The sequence below is a fragment of the Trichechus manatus genome, unplaced genomic scaffold, assembly GCF_000243295.1.
Source record: "Trichechus manatus latirostris isolate Lorelei unplaced genomic scaffold, TriManLat1.0 scaffold00277, whole genome shotgun sequence".
NCBI lineage: Eukaryota > Metazoa > Chordata > Mammalia > Sirenia > Trichechidae > Trichechus > Trichechus manatus.
Window position 1 is genome coordinate 1885427 of NW_004444213.1, and position 16522 is coordinate 1901948.

The 16522-nt window shown below is 48.8% G+C and overlaps 1 protein-coding gene across 1 annotated transcript; it reads left to right on the forward strand.

Moving 5' to 3' along the window:
- Nucleotides 1-207: 207 nt before the first annotated feature.
- HJURP (Holliday junction recognition protein) lies at nt 208-16209 on the forward strand. The gene is made up of 9 exons (XM_023725020.1): nt 208-303; nt 769-835; nt 3873-3928; nt 4919-4982; nt 7431-7495; nt 8312-8404; nt 9317-9386; nt 10844-12396; nt 16092-16209. Exons 1-9 carry the CDS (start codon nt 208-210, stop codon nt 16128-16130), a joined length of 2103 nt encoding a protein of 700 aa, XP_023580788.1. The 3' UTR covers nt 16131-16209.
- The last annotated feature ends 313 nt before the right edge of the window (nt 16210-16522 follow it).

Genomic DNA, 16522 nt, shown 5'->3' on the forward strand with positions numbered 1-16522 from the left:
TCTCCCAGCGCGGCGGCGCCACGGACTCGGCCGGGGATTAGCAGAGAGAAAGCGGCGTAAATACGTTTGAAAGGCCCAATCAGCGCCCCGCCTCACTGCTCCAGCCAATAGGAGACCCGAGGATGGCGGGAGTAGCGTATTTGAACGGCGGCGGGAGCGGCTCTCCTGGCCGACCAGCGTTGGGGTCGGTGCTGCAGCCTGTGAACAATGGCGGGCGAGGACCGCGAGGAGGCCGCGCTGACGCGGAAGCTCCGGGACAGCCGCTATCGCTTCCAGAGACGCATGCAGCAGCTGATAGAAAAGGTGCGGCCCCCAGCTCCAGCTGGAAGGGGCGCTGTGCACGAGGCTGGCGGGACGAGGGTGGGGGAGTCGGGGACCTAGGTGCAGGGACCTGGGTGCAGGGAGTGTGCGGGGAGACGGGACCCCGGTGTCAGAGGGGGGAAGGCAGGCCCGGGAGTGGGTGCAGGGAGTGTGCGGGGTGACGGGGCCCGGGTGTCAGAAGGGGAAAGGCAGGTCCAGGACTGGGTGCAGGGAGAGGGGGGAGCCGGGTCGGGAACGGGTTGCTGGGAGGGTACGGGGGCGGAGGGGAGCCAGGTCGGGAACAGGGTTCAGGAAGGGTGCGAGGAGGAGGGAGGTGGAGCTGAGGACTGAGTGGAGGGAGAGGGGATGTAGAAAAACTGCCCACGGTTCCGTAACTGTGAACGAACTGGGGGTGGGTGGAGAGGTTGGTTGGAGGTCTGACCTGATGGGACACCCCTTCCCCCGCAGTACAACCATCCCTTCGAGGATACCCCGCTGGTGGAGATGGCGACACTAACCTACCAGACGCCCCAAGGTACGGAGTCATCTCCCAATTCAGTTTAAAGGGTGAAGAGTGTAGAATTTTGAAATACTGGCCGTGCTTTTATGAAAATAAACCTTGTTCATCAAACTAGAAACGAATTCCTGAGGACACAGATGGTTAAGAATGCGCCTGCCTGCCTTGACATCCCACACTTACCTCCCTGTCAACTTGGGAGAGTTGCTTAGCCTGGCTGAGGCTGGGTTTCTTCATCTGTACAATGGGTATTGTAACAGTTACATGATGGTGCTGGTGAAGCCCTTAGGACAATGTTTGTGCCCTTCAACACTCATGTTGACTGTCATTTGTCCTGTTTGACTTTGAATATTAACTGTCTTCCACGAAGTTCTGAGTACTTGAAACAATCTGAACGTGGAGAAGGAGCCATTCTGTTCAGGGGTTGGTGTCAGCAAGTTGCCCACTGCTCATGGATTCTTTTGCATAAAAACTGGAGAAAGTTTGCTACTCCTTACTACTAACTCAACACCAAAAATGTTGTTAGGTGCCATCGAGTCAGTTCTGACTCATAGCGACCCCATGTACAGCAGAACGAAACCCTGCCGGGTCCTGCACCATCCCCACAATTGTTATGTTTGAGCCCATCGTTGCAGCCACTGTATCAATCCATCTTGTTGAGGGTCCTCTTCTCTTTTGCTGACCCTGTTCTTTACCAAGCACGATGTCCTCCTCCAGGGACTGATCCTTCCTGATAACACGTCCAATGTACGTGAGACAAAGTCTCATCATCCTCGCTTCCAAGGAACACTTTGGCTGTACTTCTTCCAAGACAGACTTGCTTGTTCTTCTGGCAGTCTGTGGTGTATTCGATATTCTTTGCCAACACCATAATTCAAAGGCATCAGTTCTTCTTTGGTCCTCTTTATTTGTCCAGCTTTCTCATGCATAGGAGGCGATTGAAAATATCATGGCTTGAGTCAGGCGCACCTTAGTCCTCAAAGTGACATCTTTGCTTTTTAACACTTATCTGTTGCGGTAGATTTGCCCGATGCAATATGTCGTTTGATTTCTTGACTGCAGCTGCCATGGGCATTGATAATGAAAGAAAGATAATGATAATAAGAGCAAATCTCAAATTCTGCTCACGTTAAACAATCAGGGACGAAACCGTTCATAAGACCTGCTCCTTAAATGAAGTCCAGGCTCTGGCTTTTTAGCTGATCTGATCACACCTTGCTTGTGTACAATGAACTTGGTGAGTGCTTGTCACCGAAGGTATTAGGACCGCTAAAGAGTAGGTGTAAGTGGGTTGCTGTGGATACTAAAGCAAGTATACTTGGTGTGGGACAAAGAACTAGATTTTGGCCTTTTGTCTCTGGTTTCAGAAAATACGGGAGCCCTGGTGGCACAGTGGTTAAGAGCTATGACTGCTCACCAAAAGGTCGCAGTTCGAATCCACCAGCCACTCCATGGAAACCCTATGGGGCAGTTCTCCTCTCTCCTATAGGGTTGCTATGAGTTGGAAACGACTCGACGGCCATGGGTTTGGGTTTTTTTTGGTTTCAGAAAATAGTAGTTGGAATTCTCGAGCAGTCAGGGTGCCCTTTTGTTTTCTAAAATCAACAGGCAACACTGAAACAGCCGAGTAGGAGGCTACACAGGCCCCACCCAGGCAGCAAACCTCAGGAGTGGGGAGGAGAGCATGATGCAATCCATAATGCGCGCTCATTGATTGGATTGAGCATAACTGTACATTAAGACCCCTTCATGCGTATTCATTGAGGCCCCAATGACTAAGGGACCCTGAACTTTGGAGATCCTCTCTGAGGGCTTCCTGCAGAGGGGAGAACATCCACATAGGTATCTGGGTGTAGGGAGGGTGAGGGGAAGGGGATGGCCCAGTCAGCATCCCACCTCACAGCACTAGCCAATAGGAAGCATGCTGTGCAGGACAAGGTGTGTGTGGCTCCTCCCAGCCTTGCCAGATGCATCTCTTAGCAGGTATTCCTTCTGATTATAAGTGGGTAACTAACTGTAGGCCGAAGGAGCCCTGGTGGCACAGTGGTTAAGTGCTTGGCTGCTAACCAAGAGGACTCACCAGAGGCTCTACAGGAGAAAGATGCGGCAGTCTGCTTCCATAAAGATTTACAGCCCTGGAAACCCTATGGGGCAGTTCTAAGTTCTACTCTTCCTGTAGGGCCGCTGTGAGTTGGAATCAACACCAGGGGTTTGGTTTTTTCGTTTAGTGGAGGTAGACTCCATGAGTTCTGTAAGCCATTCTAGTGAACGACCGAACCCACCACGGGCAGAGAGAAAACGCCACGTGAGTGGCTGGTGTCGGAGATGGAGAAGTAGGAGAGCAGGGATATGAGCTGTCTTCACATGTTGGAAATTAGCCTCAGGCCGATTGTTGATGCGCTTGGAAAGTGCTTCAAGCCAGGATGCCGTAAGCACTATGAATGTTTGCTATCTCTAGTATCATTAACAAATACCTCCAGCCTCACGACCCCATCATCCCTCCTCATGAACTTGAACTCACCTGGGAACAAATGGGGGTTTAGGGGGAGATTAAGTATTTTGCCCAGGTTCTGCTAGCGAGTGAGTAGCAGGATTAGGTGTGCCTGATTCCAAAACTCACCATTTACCCCATGCTCAGGGCTTGCTCTATACATACAGAGATTGTCCTCAAGTCCTTATTCTGTAGACACAGTATATATAGATTGCCATATAATGTGTGTGTGTAACATATATAGATGGTCCTCAGTATATATTGAGGGCAATACCTGGCATGTGTTTCTTGTTTCCATTTAACTTTGGGGATCCACGATGTAGTTTGAGGAGTTGCTGTCTATTCGATAGGAGAGATTTTCATTAATGACAAATTTTTATCCAATCTTAATTTAAAAAAAAAGTCTTCAACCTCACAAGGATGAACACCAACAATATCAGCAATCTGGCTTGGTTTTAAGATCTCTTTCTTTTGCTCTTCACTTTGGTTTTCTTTAAAGGCAGGTTGAATAGGAATTCAGCATTCAGGATTACTGATGTGGTGATTTTTATTTCTTTTCTTAAGGATTGAGACTGTGGGGTGGAGGACTAATACAGGAAAGAAGCAAAGGACAAAGCCAGGTATTCAATGTCAAGTTTTATCATCGACATGCCTTGCTGTGGATGTGAATGTGACGTGAGCCGTGGTGTGAATGTTGGTATGAATGCAGCGTAAGCTGCGGCCCCCCTACTCTGCGCCGGAAGCTTCCAGAACTCTGCGCAGGGCTCCCAGTTAGCTTCATGGTGCCCTCACCTTGACTCCTCTGTTTTTCTTTCTGTTTTCAAGGATTTACTAAGCAGTGTTTCTTCTGTTGCTTGTCAAGTACAAGGAGGACCTGTATAGTTTTAAAGCCCTCTGTATAACCTGGTGTTTCCCCTGCCTTAGGCCAGTCGGATTAATTGGATCCCACTTCTGAGGTTCATTATGGTTATTAGAGGGGCCTCTGGTGTAGCTCAAGCTTTAAGGAGCAGAAGCTTCATGGCCTCCTTGAGGGCAGGGGCTGACCACCCATGGTGTGAGCTCCTGATCAGGACAACTGACCCCCCCAACACGTGTCACTTGCATTCCCTCTGGCACCACCCATGCAGGGTCACGGTGCCCCTGCTGATTCCCACTTAGGGAACAGGACATCATGTTAACCTTACATGTCAGAAGGCCCCTCAGGAGCCTTTTGAATATTTCCAAATGCTGCCTGGTGACGCAGGGACCCTTGAGTTCTGTTTCACTTTGTTTTTCTGTGCGCTGCAGCCCTCGTCAGCCATGTGTGGGCCAGGGTTAACGAGGGTGTGCGGGCAGAGACCCTTCTCCTGTGCCTTTGCTTCTCGCCCTCCCTGCTCCATCACTCACTCGCCAGGCAGCACAGGCAGAGGAAGAAAGCGTCGCTCCTTCTGAGGGGCGTCTCGGGCTGCTGATCGGGCGTGGAGGCCTTTTATGGTAGGGTGTTTGAGAAGAGAAGCCAGTGGAATGTCCGACCTCATGTCTGCTCATGGAGAGATTGTAGGCTTATGTCTTTACAGCGGCTTTGAAGGGTCTCATTACTGAAATGAGCGTGTCTTTATTGACTTCTGCAGGTTGAGGGATCCCCTGTGACGCCGGTCAGCTGGGTGGACGGCTCCGGGCGAGCTGCATTGGAAGGTCAGTGACCGTCCTCGCACCGCATGTGTGCCCTGGCGCGTGGGAGCCCTGTGTGTTATGTGTGTGTGAGTGAGTGTGTGTGTGTGTGTAAGTGGAACCTTTGCTGTGAAGTGGGGGCGGGGGGAGCTTGGCCTGACATGTGAGCTTTTACAGCATTTTAAGTTCTGTGCTTCATTCCTACCATTCTTTATTTTTTCTGAGGTGTGTTTTACAAACTTGAGGCATCCTTAAGTGCCCTTTTACCTGCTTGTAAAGTCCTTGGAGCACAGGGAGCAGAGTCCTGCTCACAATCCCATCCAGGGTACTTGATACATAAAAGGACTCAGATAGTTCTCGAATGAATGACTAGTCCCCACCCCCCACCCCCTTTTTTTTTTTTTAAATTTTTTGCCTAAAAAAAAGTTAAAATTTTAATAAGAGTTCAGAATTGCCTTTCCAGGGTGGCGCTCGCACCGCTAGCTGCCTGCCCCCGCAGTCCTCTAGTCGTCCTTCTCGTCCTCTTAGGGGTCTCTTTCCCCTCCCTCAGCCGGTTGTGTTGCCTAGACCCCACCCCAGCCTGTTTCCTCAGGAATCCGTCCATCGCCCCCTCTCTCACTGTCTTCCCCTCTCCCCTGCCCGGGGTGCCCGTCAGTAACACAATGTAAGAGTCTCCCCATCCCGTGGCGCATTCTAGCCACCTCCCTCTGGTCAGCCACCTCCCAGCCAGATCTCCTAAAGGCTGCTGGCATTCGCTGCCTGGAACGTTCTCCCACCCCGCATGCCACTCACTCGGCTGCGTCTGGCCTCGGCCTCCGTCCCTGAGCGCGGTGTTCATGAGGTTCCTGACCACCTTGCTGCCCAGTCCGGTTTGCGTTCTTTGGTTCTTACCCTCCTTGCCCTCAGGAGCATCCGAAACTTCTTGACACTCTCTGGTGCTGTCTTCAGCGGTGCGGTGTTCTCCGGGTCTGTGCCTTCCTCTCCCGAGCTTCCTTCTCAGCCCTCGTACCGGCCTGTCTCCCATCTTCGCAGGGTGCCCTTCTCAGGAGCCAGTCTGGGCTCCTCAGCCTCTGGCGAGACGTGGCGGCAGCATCTGTTGGTTTTGTCTCCAGCCCGGCCTCATCTGGGTGTGTCTTACTGCCCGTCAGCGTCTCTGCTTGAATACTGCAGCATATATCATCTGGATAAGTCACACCCAGCAAGGCTCTGCCATCATCTTCCCAGTAGAATAAGCCAGAAATCCACAGTCCACTGTCTCAGCCTCTTCGTTCCCCGGATCCAAGACATCACAGTCCTGTTGCTTTTGCTTTCTATCTCTCAGATCTGAATGCCCCCCTTCCCTGCTGCCACCCCGTCAGTACCATGCCACCTCTCTGTTTGAAACACCACAGTAGCTTCCCATTTGAAAAATAAGGAGACCTGGTGGTTTTTCCTGTAGATTTAGAAAGAAGACCTGATGAAGATGTTTACTCCTAGATGTTTGTGTATTTACTGAGATTCGTCCAGATCTTAACTCCACAAATTCTCAGTTCCTGGAATTTCCCAGACTGCTTGAGACAGTTGGATATAGGTGTTTCAGAGGGGCACCACCCAGGACGGCAGCCACTGGCCACATATGGCTGTTTAAATCCATTGAAAATTGAACAAAGCTTAAAATTCCGTTCCTCAGTCTCACTGGCCACATTTCAAGTGTTCAGTGGCCACATGTGGCCAGTGGCTACATCACACAGCAGATAGCTTTCCATTATCACAGAAAGTTCTGTCCAATGGTGCTGGGCCAGAGGATCTCAACTTTACTTGAATCAGAGTTGATTGAAAGAGCGAGAAGTGGTATAAAATCTGCTTTCCCTTATCTCTGCCATCTGAGGCATATTCTATTCTGATAGGTTCTCTGGGTTACTACAGAGAAACCTATAAGAGCCAGAACTCCGCGGGACTGCTTGTTTTTCCGGGTCTCACAAGTTTTCCACCTTTGACAGGGTGTGGTCTTAAAACCACTTTTCTTTTTCTTTTTTTTAGTTGTGCTTTAGATGAAGGTTTACAGAGCAAATTAGTTTCTCATTAAACAATTCATGCACATGTTGTGACATTGGTTGCCAACCCTGTGACATATCAACACTCTCCCCTTCTTGACCTTGGGTTCCCCATTTCCATTCATCCAGCTTTCCTGTCTCCTCCTGCCTTCGCGTGCTTGCCCGTCTTAAACGCTGTTCTCTCGCTCTCTATTAGTGGAAAGTATTTGAGGTTTCCTTCTCTGACAGGTTTCTGCCTTACACGGGTTCCAGCTTTCGCAGGTTTCACTGTCATAACCACTAACAGTCATAAATGGCCCATGTCCTTACTAAAGGGTGACACATTTGAAGCAATGGGGTTTTTACTGTAGAACATACACAAAATGAAAGCTTTCCTCGAGGGAGAAGAATTGCAAGCTTTCTTAGAAATTCTGATTGGAATTTCCTTTTTTGCTTTTAGATTCAAAAAACAGTGACGTCGATGCAACTTTCGACCAGGGAGACGAGGTTGCCATGGCCGTGACGGTAAGAACAGCCTTCTGTAGTGAGCGGACGGTCGGGGCGGGAGGTACCCGCGCGTCCTCGGCTCGGACCACGCCGCCCGGAGCAGCTTCCCCAGCGTTGCTCTGGGGTTCCTTTTCTGAGACTCTTTTTGCCCAGAGGTCCACCCACACTCCTGTGGGTGAGTTTCTTTTCCTTTTAGTGTCTGAATAGGGTGAAGGTTGTGCCTCCGGGGAAGGAAGGAACACGTTCTGAAGTATTATACAGGGAATGGCAGTGAAGGGGAAGTTGGTAGCCCCGACAGTAGAGAATTGAGGTGCTGGCCCTTCCCTAACAGTACGTGTTTGTGGGGCCCCCATCTGCCATCCCGAATCCCTGTCCCAACCCCACTCAGGGGCAGCGGGTGGAAGTGGAGACCCGATTTCTAGTGTGTGGAGGTGAGGGATAGGATGGGGGACCAGTCCATATCTTATTTTCTTAGAAGCATACTAGTCGGTGTGAGTATTACTAGTCGGTGCGAGTATTACTAGTTGCATCCTGAATTCACCTGAGAACGTTCAGATGGTTTTAGTGTCTTCCTGTTCTAGTAACGCTGCCATAAATTTTTTATCTTTTTACTTTCTTTTGGATTGTTAGCACTTGGTAAATTCCCTAAAGTCAGGTGGTTTTCAGAGGGGTTGGGCCACTTTGCACAGCTAACGGCAGTCGCTGAAAGAGTGACTTTAGGTAACTTGATTTAGACATTTGCATGCTAATGTGCTGTGTGAATTTGGTCCAGAATGCAAGAGCTCAGCCGGACTCAAAGGCTCGTAAGAATATTGACTTCTCTTTTTTGTTCAGCCTGCAGTGCTTCAGAGCCCTTTGGAAAATGAGTTACGAAGGAAATACTTGACCCAGGTGGACAAACTGCTGCAACATATAAGCTTTTCAGAGGTAATCTGCTTCCTCGTCCCTTTTTATGTGATGGAATCTTAGACTAGAGACGCATTAGGGTACAATGGGATCGTGTCTTTGTTTACTCTCTTTACAGATCCTGTAAAGAGCATTTTGAATAATTCTTTCAGAATTATTCTGGGGCACATTTTGTTCAGGGCTCATAGATTTTTGCGCTTCTTGAGTGAACACTCCAGGCCCACTGTTGTTACCGGCCATTGAGTCGGGCCCTGATCCATGGCGACCCCATCTGTTGTTACAGAGTAGAACTGCCCCGTAGGGTTTCCTAGGCTGTAATCAGGGATCAGATCACCAGGTCTTTCTCCCACGGAGCCGCTGGTGTGTTCAAACTGCTGACCTTTCAGTTAGCAGCTCCGTGTTTAACCGTTGTGCCACCAGGGCTCCTTTAGTGGCTGTACAGACGTGCCTTTTCCTTTCACCTAAAGTAGGAAATGATGTCTTCCTGGCTGCTGTGTCGGTCAGAGGGAGTCAGGAGCAGCTCTGTCATCTCCATGACGGCTTTGCTTTGCCCACCATCTCCTGGCCCTGTGGTGTTCTTGCTACCCAAGTAATGGTGGATGAGGAAAAAGAGCCAGACTTCCCGAAGGAGTCACTGACAGCGTCACAGTTGTGTCCAGATGTCATCCTGGAGGCCACGTAGTCAGTTCCCAGGTCTGACGAAGGCACCTCTTTTTCCCATCATTGTTTAAAGCCCAAACCAGCCACTGCCGTGGTAGTTCCACATCGTCAAAGCTGCCGTACTAAGAAGACAGTACATAGTTTGAAAAGAGAGCAACTCCTTCCGCCGTCCTTGGAGGAATGTCGTGTTGTGGGGGAAAACCCAGCTTGGCGTGCCCCCGAGTCTCAAAATCTAGTAACTGTTTTGTTATAACCAGTTTGCTTTGGTTTCAGCGTGCAGATAGCGGAGGCCTGGAGAACAGCCAGGTGACCCTGGTCCCTTTGTTGGCCGAGCCTGCCCATGGTGAGTGTGGCACAGACGCGCTGCGTGACCACATTGCAATTCTACGCAACTGTGCCAATAACGTGCTTTGTAGCCTTTTTGTTGGTTTGTTTATTCAAGTCAGGATCCGCCTAAGCATTGCCTGTTGCATTTGGTTGTCAGGTCACTTCAGTCTCCTTTATTCCAGAATGTTCCTCAGCCTTTTTGTTGTGATTGTTGTCCTCACGTCATGGACATTCTTGCATAGTCCAGGCCAGTTGTTCTGTAGAAAGCCCCTCAATTTGGACTTGCTGGGTTAGCTCCTTGTGGTTAGATTCATGTTGAACATTTTTTACAAACATCGTACATAGATGGTGGCATGTCCTTGGTAAGTTTCATCACTTAGTTAAGGTGGGTGCCAGATTTCGCCGCTGTGAAAGTGTCTTTTCCTCACAGTGCTCTGTGGGGGGACCATTTGAGATTGTGTGGAAGACTTTTCCCCAAAAAAAACCATTGCCCCATGGTTCTAGCGGTCAGTGAGCATTACTGCCTGAGGTGGTGGTTGCAAACCAGTCCTCTTCTGACTCTGCTTATATTGGTTGGCATCTTCTTTAAAGAATCGCTAAGAACTTGCGGACTTTTTTAAAAATCCAAGTGTTATAACCCACTGCCGTTATTCAGTTTGATACCCAGCGTGGACCCAAATGTACGCCGTGGGAGCCCCTTTCAAGCTGGCTCCTGTGCCATTGACAGGTCCCCACTGGTGTTTGAGACGGTTCCCCTCCTTCCCTGAGTCCATGGTTGCATCTCCCCTCTCCTGGTTGTCACCAGCATCAGTCACGGACTCTCGTTGGCTCAGTCGTAGCGTACAAAATGCTGTTGGAATCGCAGCACCTACCTGTACTCTGATCAGTACGACTGAGTAAGATTCATGGGTCCCAAGCTGCTCTTTTTATCCTTGGACCATATCCCATAAAGGATGTGCATTCAGAGTATTGTGTTCAAAGTTATTGCAATTCCTTTTTCCCTTTCTGTTGTTACCAATTTGTTATTCACTTAGGTTCCTTTGGTTCTGTTTGTATTCAACCTTAGGGTTTTCCCATCATTGTTGGTTTCATTTTTTTTTTTTTTAACGTATATACGACATCCAACATGGTGCAAAAGTCAAAGCTGTATAGAGGTGTAATCAGGAGTCTTATTCCCTTCCCTACCCACACCTACAGGTAAACAATGAAAAGGTACCCTTCTTCTAAACAATCCCATAAAGAGAGGAAGACTTCTTTGGGGAAGGTAGGGTGGAAAATAGACATTTAACTTTGATAGCTAAAAAGAGACCTCTGAGAAAAGGCTATTCCCAAGTACTTGTGGATTTGCTTTTTGGTTTTCGTATTGCTTTTAAAACCTATTATGGCCATTCTCCAATCTTAAGCTCCATGATCCATGCATCCAGATGGTGTTTGAATGGTAATACACCTCCACTTTGTGTTTTTATCTCCTAGGAGACTATGGTGATGTCTCTGCAAAGAACCTGGGTGGCCCTGTTAAGTCAGCATCACCTCTCAGAAAACGTGACCCCTCAGCCAACTTGGCACTGGTGCCCAGAAATGATGGTCTTGTGTCACAAGGGGCCAGTAGCCACAGCTTCTTAAGCAGCCAGTCCTTTGAGGCCGAGGATGTTTGCGACGTGACCATCAGTGACTTGTACGAGGGCATGCTGCACTCCATGAGCCGGCTGCTGAGCACAAAGCCATCCTGCATCATCTCCACCAAGACCTTCATTGTCCAAAACTGGAGCTGCAGGAGGAGGCCCAGATGGAAGAGCAGAATGAACAGAACGTACTGCAAAGGAGGCAGACACGTGCAGAGGGGCTCCAGGGAGCAACGCTTGCCCTGGTCCCAGCCTGAAAAAGAGGCAGGGGCACTGAGAGATCCCAAGAACTCACTAAAGGTTTCTTGCCGTAAGACAGGTTTTCAGTTGAAGAAAGTTCTTCTTGAGGTAAACAACCCCCAAGTCCATGAATTAGTTCCAAGCTGGAAGGAGCCTAAAGTGACTCCCCAAAAGCATTCTTTGTTGACATATTTGGACCCCAGTGCAGGGTATGATCTTGATCAGGAGAATAGATTTATGGCATTAAAATGGTTAATTTCTCCTGTAAAAATCATGTCCAAGTCCAGAACTCTCCAGGGCCTTGGGGGAAACCGTCACAGAGAGATTGAAGTCAAGTTTGACAAGCTGCATCAGGAATACTGTCCAAACCGTGTGAGCCAGCCTGGCCCCTCAGGCTCCTGGGCCGTGGATGTGTACAGAGGTGGCCCTGTAAGCCATGGATGTCTCCAGGGCTTGGAAACCCACTGGTCAAGTATACCTGTCCCACAAAGGCTACAGGAGGGTTTGGAAAAACCAGGGGAAAAATCTATCCAAGGGAGTGGATGCCTGCCAAAGCGTGATTCCTCTTCCTTGCTTCTTTCCAAGACTGGCCCAGCACAGAGCACAGGCCATGCTGAGCAAACATTGGACAGTCTTCTCCAAGAAAGCAGTCTTGGAATGTTTAGAAGGTCACTGCCATCCACAAAAGCCATTTCAAAGCCAAGCATACAATCTCTGAGCTGTGGAAGGAATCGTTATGATGACATTAAAGAAAGATTTGACAAGCTTCATCAAGAGTATTGCCAAAGATCGCCCCAGCGGATGAAGGAGACTTTCTGTACTGGACAGTCTCCAGACAGGGCCAGTGTGGAAGCTCAATATAAAAAAGACTTCCAAGGAAAAATGACTGCAGACTCTGCCTTCGAGAGTCCCCAGAAGTCATTGTCCTTACCCTCGTGGAGCATAAAAAGTCCATCGGGCTCAACTGCAATTGAGATTCATCCATCAACATGCATCGCTCATGCTCCCAGGAGAGACCAGCAGTCACCTGCAAAAAGACGCAGGTTATCAGACCCTCAGGTGTGTGGATGGTGGGCCGAGTCCTGGAACTCCACAGGTGTGGGCAGAGCCATCCCAAGACCAAGGGAAGAGACCCACCCTTTGCAGCTGGACTTGGAAGAGAAGGTGGGTTTCTGTTTATTGAACACAGGTGCTTTTTTTGAGTGACTGCTGTGTGAGCAAAAACTTTTAACCAGGGCTTCAAAACTGGTTCTTCCTGGTTTAGTCTTGTCCAAGGAAGTGGAACCAGAACAGACCTGAATTTTTTAAATTTGGGTGAACCAGAACGGGAAAAATTATGGGTCAAAGCCCTGCTAGAAACCTAATCTCCCTCTTAGAAAACCAGGGCAGCAAACGTGTTGCATAGCAACCAAATCTCTTGCCAGTCGGATTTTGAGCAGAGTCAGAAACAGCAGTGCCCCGCTCAAAGATGGCAGCCAACCACACTGCTTTGAATGTGTGCTGCTTTCCACAGTCCTGCCAATAATGCAAGCTCATGCATCAGGCTCCTGAAAGGGCTCACTGTGCCTCTTCTGAGTCTCCCATCCCAGGGCTTCGACCCATAATTTTTCACATTCCAGTTACTGTTCTAGATCACCCCAATTGTAAACATTTGGGTCTGTTCCAGTTTCGCTTCACGGGCCATGACTGAACTGGTTCAAACCAGTTCGAAGCTCTGCTTTTAACATTAGCAAACTTGGTGTCACTTATACATTTGCTGAATTTCAACAGGATTCTTATGTGTTAATTTCCTAAGTATTCTCCCAAACCAGCATTTATATTGATCCCGTTTTCATTGTAAGGTGCATTAAGGTAGAGCAGAAATGTTCTTAGAGGAAAAGTTTACACATTTCCATTGGAATGATGCATCTTTTTCACACTCCATCCATCTCTGTGAAACTTATTTCCAGCCTCTTCATCTTACTCTCAGAAAATAGCTATGGTAAGGCAAAACAGGTCTGAAAACAGTGGCTTTCAGTTTACTTATGGCTGCCCATACCTCTTTCACCTCAGGCCGCGCAGTCAGTGTCTGTTGCCCTTCGTTGCCCCTCGGGTGCTACAGTCAGTGTCCGTACCTCTGTCACCTCAGGCCCCGCGGTCAGTGTCCGTACCTCTGTCACCTCAGGCCCCGCGGTCAGTGTCTGTACCTCCGTCACTTAAGACCCTCCACCTCTTCCCTGTGCTTTGCTCACTGGTTTCTTCTCAGCTCTCAGACCCACGTGGCTCCCCTCTCTTGGAAAACATTTCATAAAACCTTAGAGTACTTTGGCTAGAAATGGGACTTGGTGCTATGAATGCCAAAATGACCACTCCTTCCAGAAAGTTCCGAGTGGTGGCCTTCATTGGCCCTGATCCACATCAGGCTCAAACAATGGTCTTGTCTCCATTTCCTCCTGCTCCTGTGTTAGCCTGCAATCCAGTTTGTGCTTTTCTGAAACCACGCCCTTAGACCCCCAGTGACCTCCTGGTGGATGACGCCCATAACCACATGTGAGCTTCTCTCACCATTATTCCAGTGGTTAAGCCCTCGGCCGCTAACTGGAAGGTGTGCAGTTTGAACCTATGAGCTGCTCCACGGGAGAAAGATGTGGCGGCCTGCTTCTGTAAAGATTCCAGCCTTGGAAACCCTATGGGGCAGTTCTCCTTGTCCTGTAGGGTCATTATGAGTCGGAATCGACTTGATGGACTACAACAACCCAGCCCCTGTGGCTTCTCCAGGCCACCCTGTCCGGGTCTGTCATTCAGATGACACCCTCCTTCGCTTTGCCTGGTCAGTTTTCACTGGTGTTTTCTTTGCAACTGTCCAACTATTTGCTTTTGTACCCCCAAACTTTCTCCCCCAGCTCTTCACAGCTCTTGTGCTTCAGCTGTCCCCTAATGCCAGGGACCCCTGTCCTCACCAGGAGCACACAATGCCACAGCTGAGCAAGACCCTACAGGCTGGGAGCAACCTATGGGATCCCTTCAACTCAGGCTCCCTGGCTCCGTTCTAGAAACTCCCCGGGTTTTTTGTTGTTGTTCAATTTATTTTTTTTAATTTATTTCCGTGTACAAAATCATTATATCAGCTAACCAGAAGCAGACGAAACAAACCCCTGTTGTGATTTGTCTTTCCAGTTGAGGATCAACGTAGGAATTCAAGTCATGGGATGGTTTACTAGCTAGGGCCTTCTAGTGTCAGGGAGCAGAGGTAGGCCCCAGTCAGTCCTGGACAGGGCGTGCCCCCCAGCCCAGGAGGACACTGCTGGATTTGATGGCTTGTCCTGACAGTACGCATCTAACAGCAAAGGTGCCCCCTTTGACCTAGGCCTCAAGCTGTTGCCCTTCTGCACCCACTTGGCTTTTTCTGACCAAACAGTCCACAGGGTAACTCTCGGCTACGGTCGGTTTAGTGAGTCTTGTGGGGCTGAGGCCTTTAAGACATCTCAGCCATATATGAATGGGCAGACAACTTCACGGAAGTTATTTTGTGAACGAATCTCGTCCGTTCCGTCTCTTCTAACAGAAGAGAACTCTCGGGATTGCCTCATTTCTCAGTTGAGAGGGAGGGAGTATTTACTGAAGACCACTCCTCAGCACCAAGAGCCTGCCTTGGGATTTCTCTGCCTCCTGACACAGCAGACACTTGACTGAACTGTCAACTGGCCCTGCTCATCTGAGCTAAAACGCCTTTTCCTCAAATAGTGCCCCTCTTGGCCTGTTCATGGAGTCTCTGTCCCATGTATTTGCTCACACCTCTGCAGCTTCTGTCGACCTCAGGCCCCTGGAACCGGCAGTTCCCTCCTCTGCCTGGGCTCTGCCACACCCCACCTTCTCAGCCTCGTGAAGCCCTACCTCTAGGAAGCCCCATGCAAAGCCTCCTTCCTCTTACTGTCTTATGTGCTCAGCCCGCAGGGGTTTCTTTCTCTCTTGGCCCAGCCACATAGAGGGAACCTCCGTTTTACAGAGACCGCTGCAGGGTCCAACTAGCTTACCTGCTTTGATCAGTGTTACAAACCCAGGACCGAGACGGGACTGAGACCCTGTACCACCCAGCAGGGCCGCCCAGCCCTCTGAGATTTCTTCACCTCATCCTAGCCACCACGGGCACCACCCAGATTTTGTCGCAAGCCATGATGTAAACATATGTAGCTTTTTTGGTATGTTTTTCTTCTTTTCCTACTTAAATTATAAATTTCTTAAGGAAAGGGGCCAAACCTTAGTGAGCTATGACTACATAGGGAATTTTAATGGCTGACATTGGAGTGGAGCCCTGGTGGCACAGTGGTTAAGAGATGAGCTGCTAACCAAAAGGTCAGCAGTTCAAATCCACCAGTTGCTCCTTGGAAACACTATGGGGCAGTTCTACTCTGTCCTATAGGGTCGCTATGAGTCAGAATCAACTGGACGGCAGTGGGTTTGGTTTTTTAACACTGGAGTGCTTCTTGTGCACTGGGCAACATGTTCAGCCTTTTTAATGCATCATCTAACTTGATCTACACCTGAACGTAGTTAGATACGTTGTCAAATAGGAAGGTTCTATTTCTCCTCTATAAATAAGGAAGTGCAGCTTAAAAGTCTTTTAGCTCTAAATTCACACAGCGAGGATGGGGCTGAGCCAGGGTTTGAAAATCCGTGGATGTGAGCACCAGACTGCGCTGGCTGCTTGCAGGTTCACTGTTACTATTGTTTCCCCATTCCTTAGGATATTTATTTAGCAAGGGGGATGGTTATAATGGGCACACAAATGTTGATGAGTAGGCACTGATATAAAACAGTGGCTGGCATTCTGAAGGAATTTTACTGAAATCATTTTCTTTGCCTTTTTTTTTTCCCTACAGGAAAGAAGAACCCAGGATGGAAAAGTGATTCTGTGTTAGAAAAATTTAGCGCTACAAATCTGTAAGCTGGCTGTTTGCGAGTGTCCTTTTCCCCCTTGCTCTCTTCCTTTTTTTTTTTTTTAATTCTTGAGACATTGTGAGAACTTGGTTGATTTTATCTGCCTTTCAAAGCAAATGTCAATGAAATGGGTTCTGTCAGAAATGATTCTGAGTTCTTTAGTAAATAAATAAAGTTGCTCATTTAAAATTTTAATGTTATCCTTTGTAGGCCACTTACTCATGTTTTCTTTTAAAAATTTGGCACGTCCAAAGAATTCTCCCTACCAGTTCCAATTTTGTTAGAAAATACTGTTTGCTTATGAAACCTAAGTTTAAGCCCCGGAAGGGATGATCCTTGGAGGAAAATACAGTCTTAGTCTTTTAAAGAAGGA

Excerpts from the sequence above, each read along its gene's own strand:
- HJURP (XM_023725020.1), top strand. The coding sequence starts at position 208 with ATGGCGGGCGAGGACCGCGAGGAGGCCGCGCTGACGCGGAAGCTCCGG. Across the intron at positions 836-3,872 it reads AACCTACCAGACGCCCCAAG|GATTGAGACTGTGGGGTGGA; the intron begins GTACGGAGTCAT and ends TCTTTTCTTAAG. Across the intron at positions 8,405-9,316 it reads AACATATAAGCTTTTCAGAG|CGTGCAGATAGCGGAGGCCT; the intron begins GTAATCTGCTTC and ends CTTTGGTTTCAG.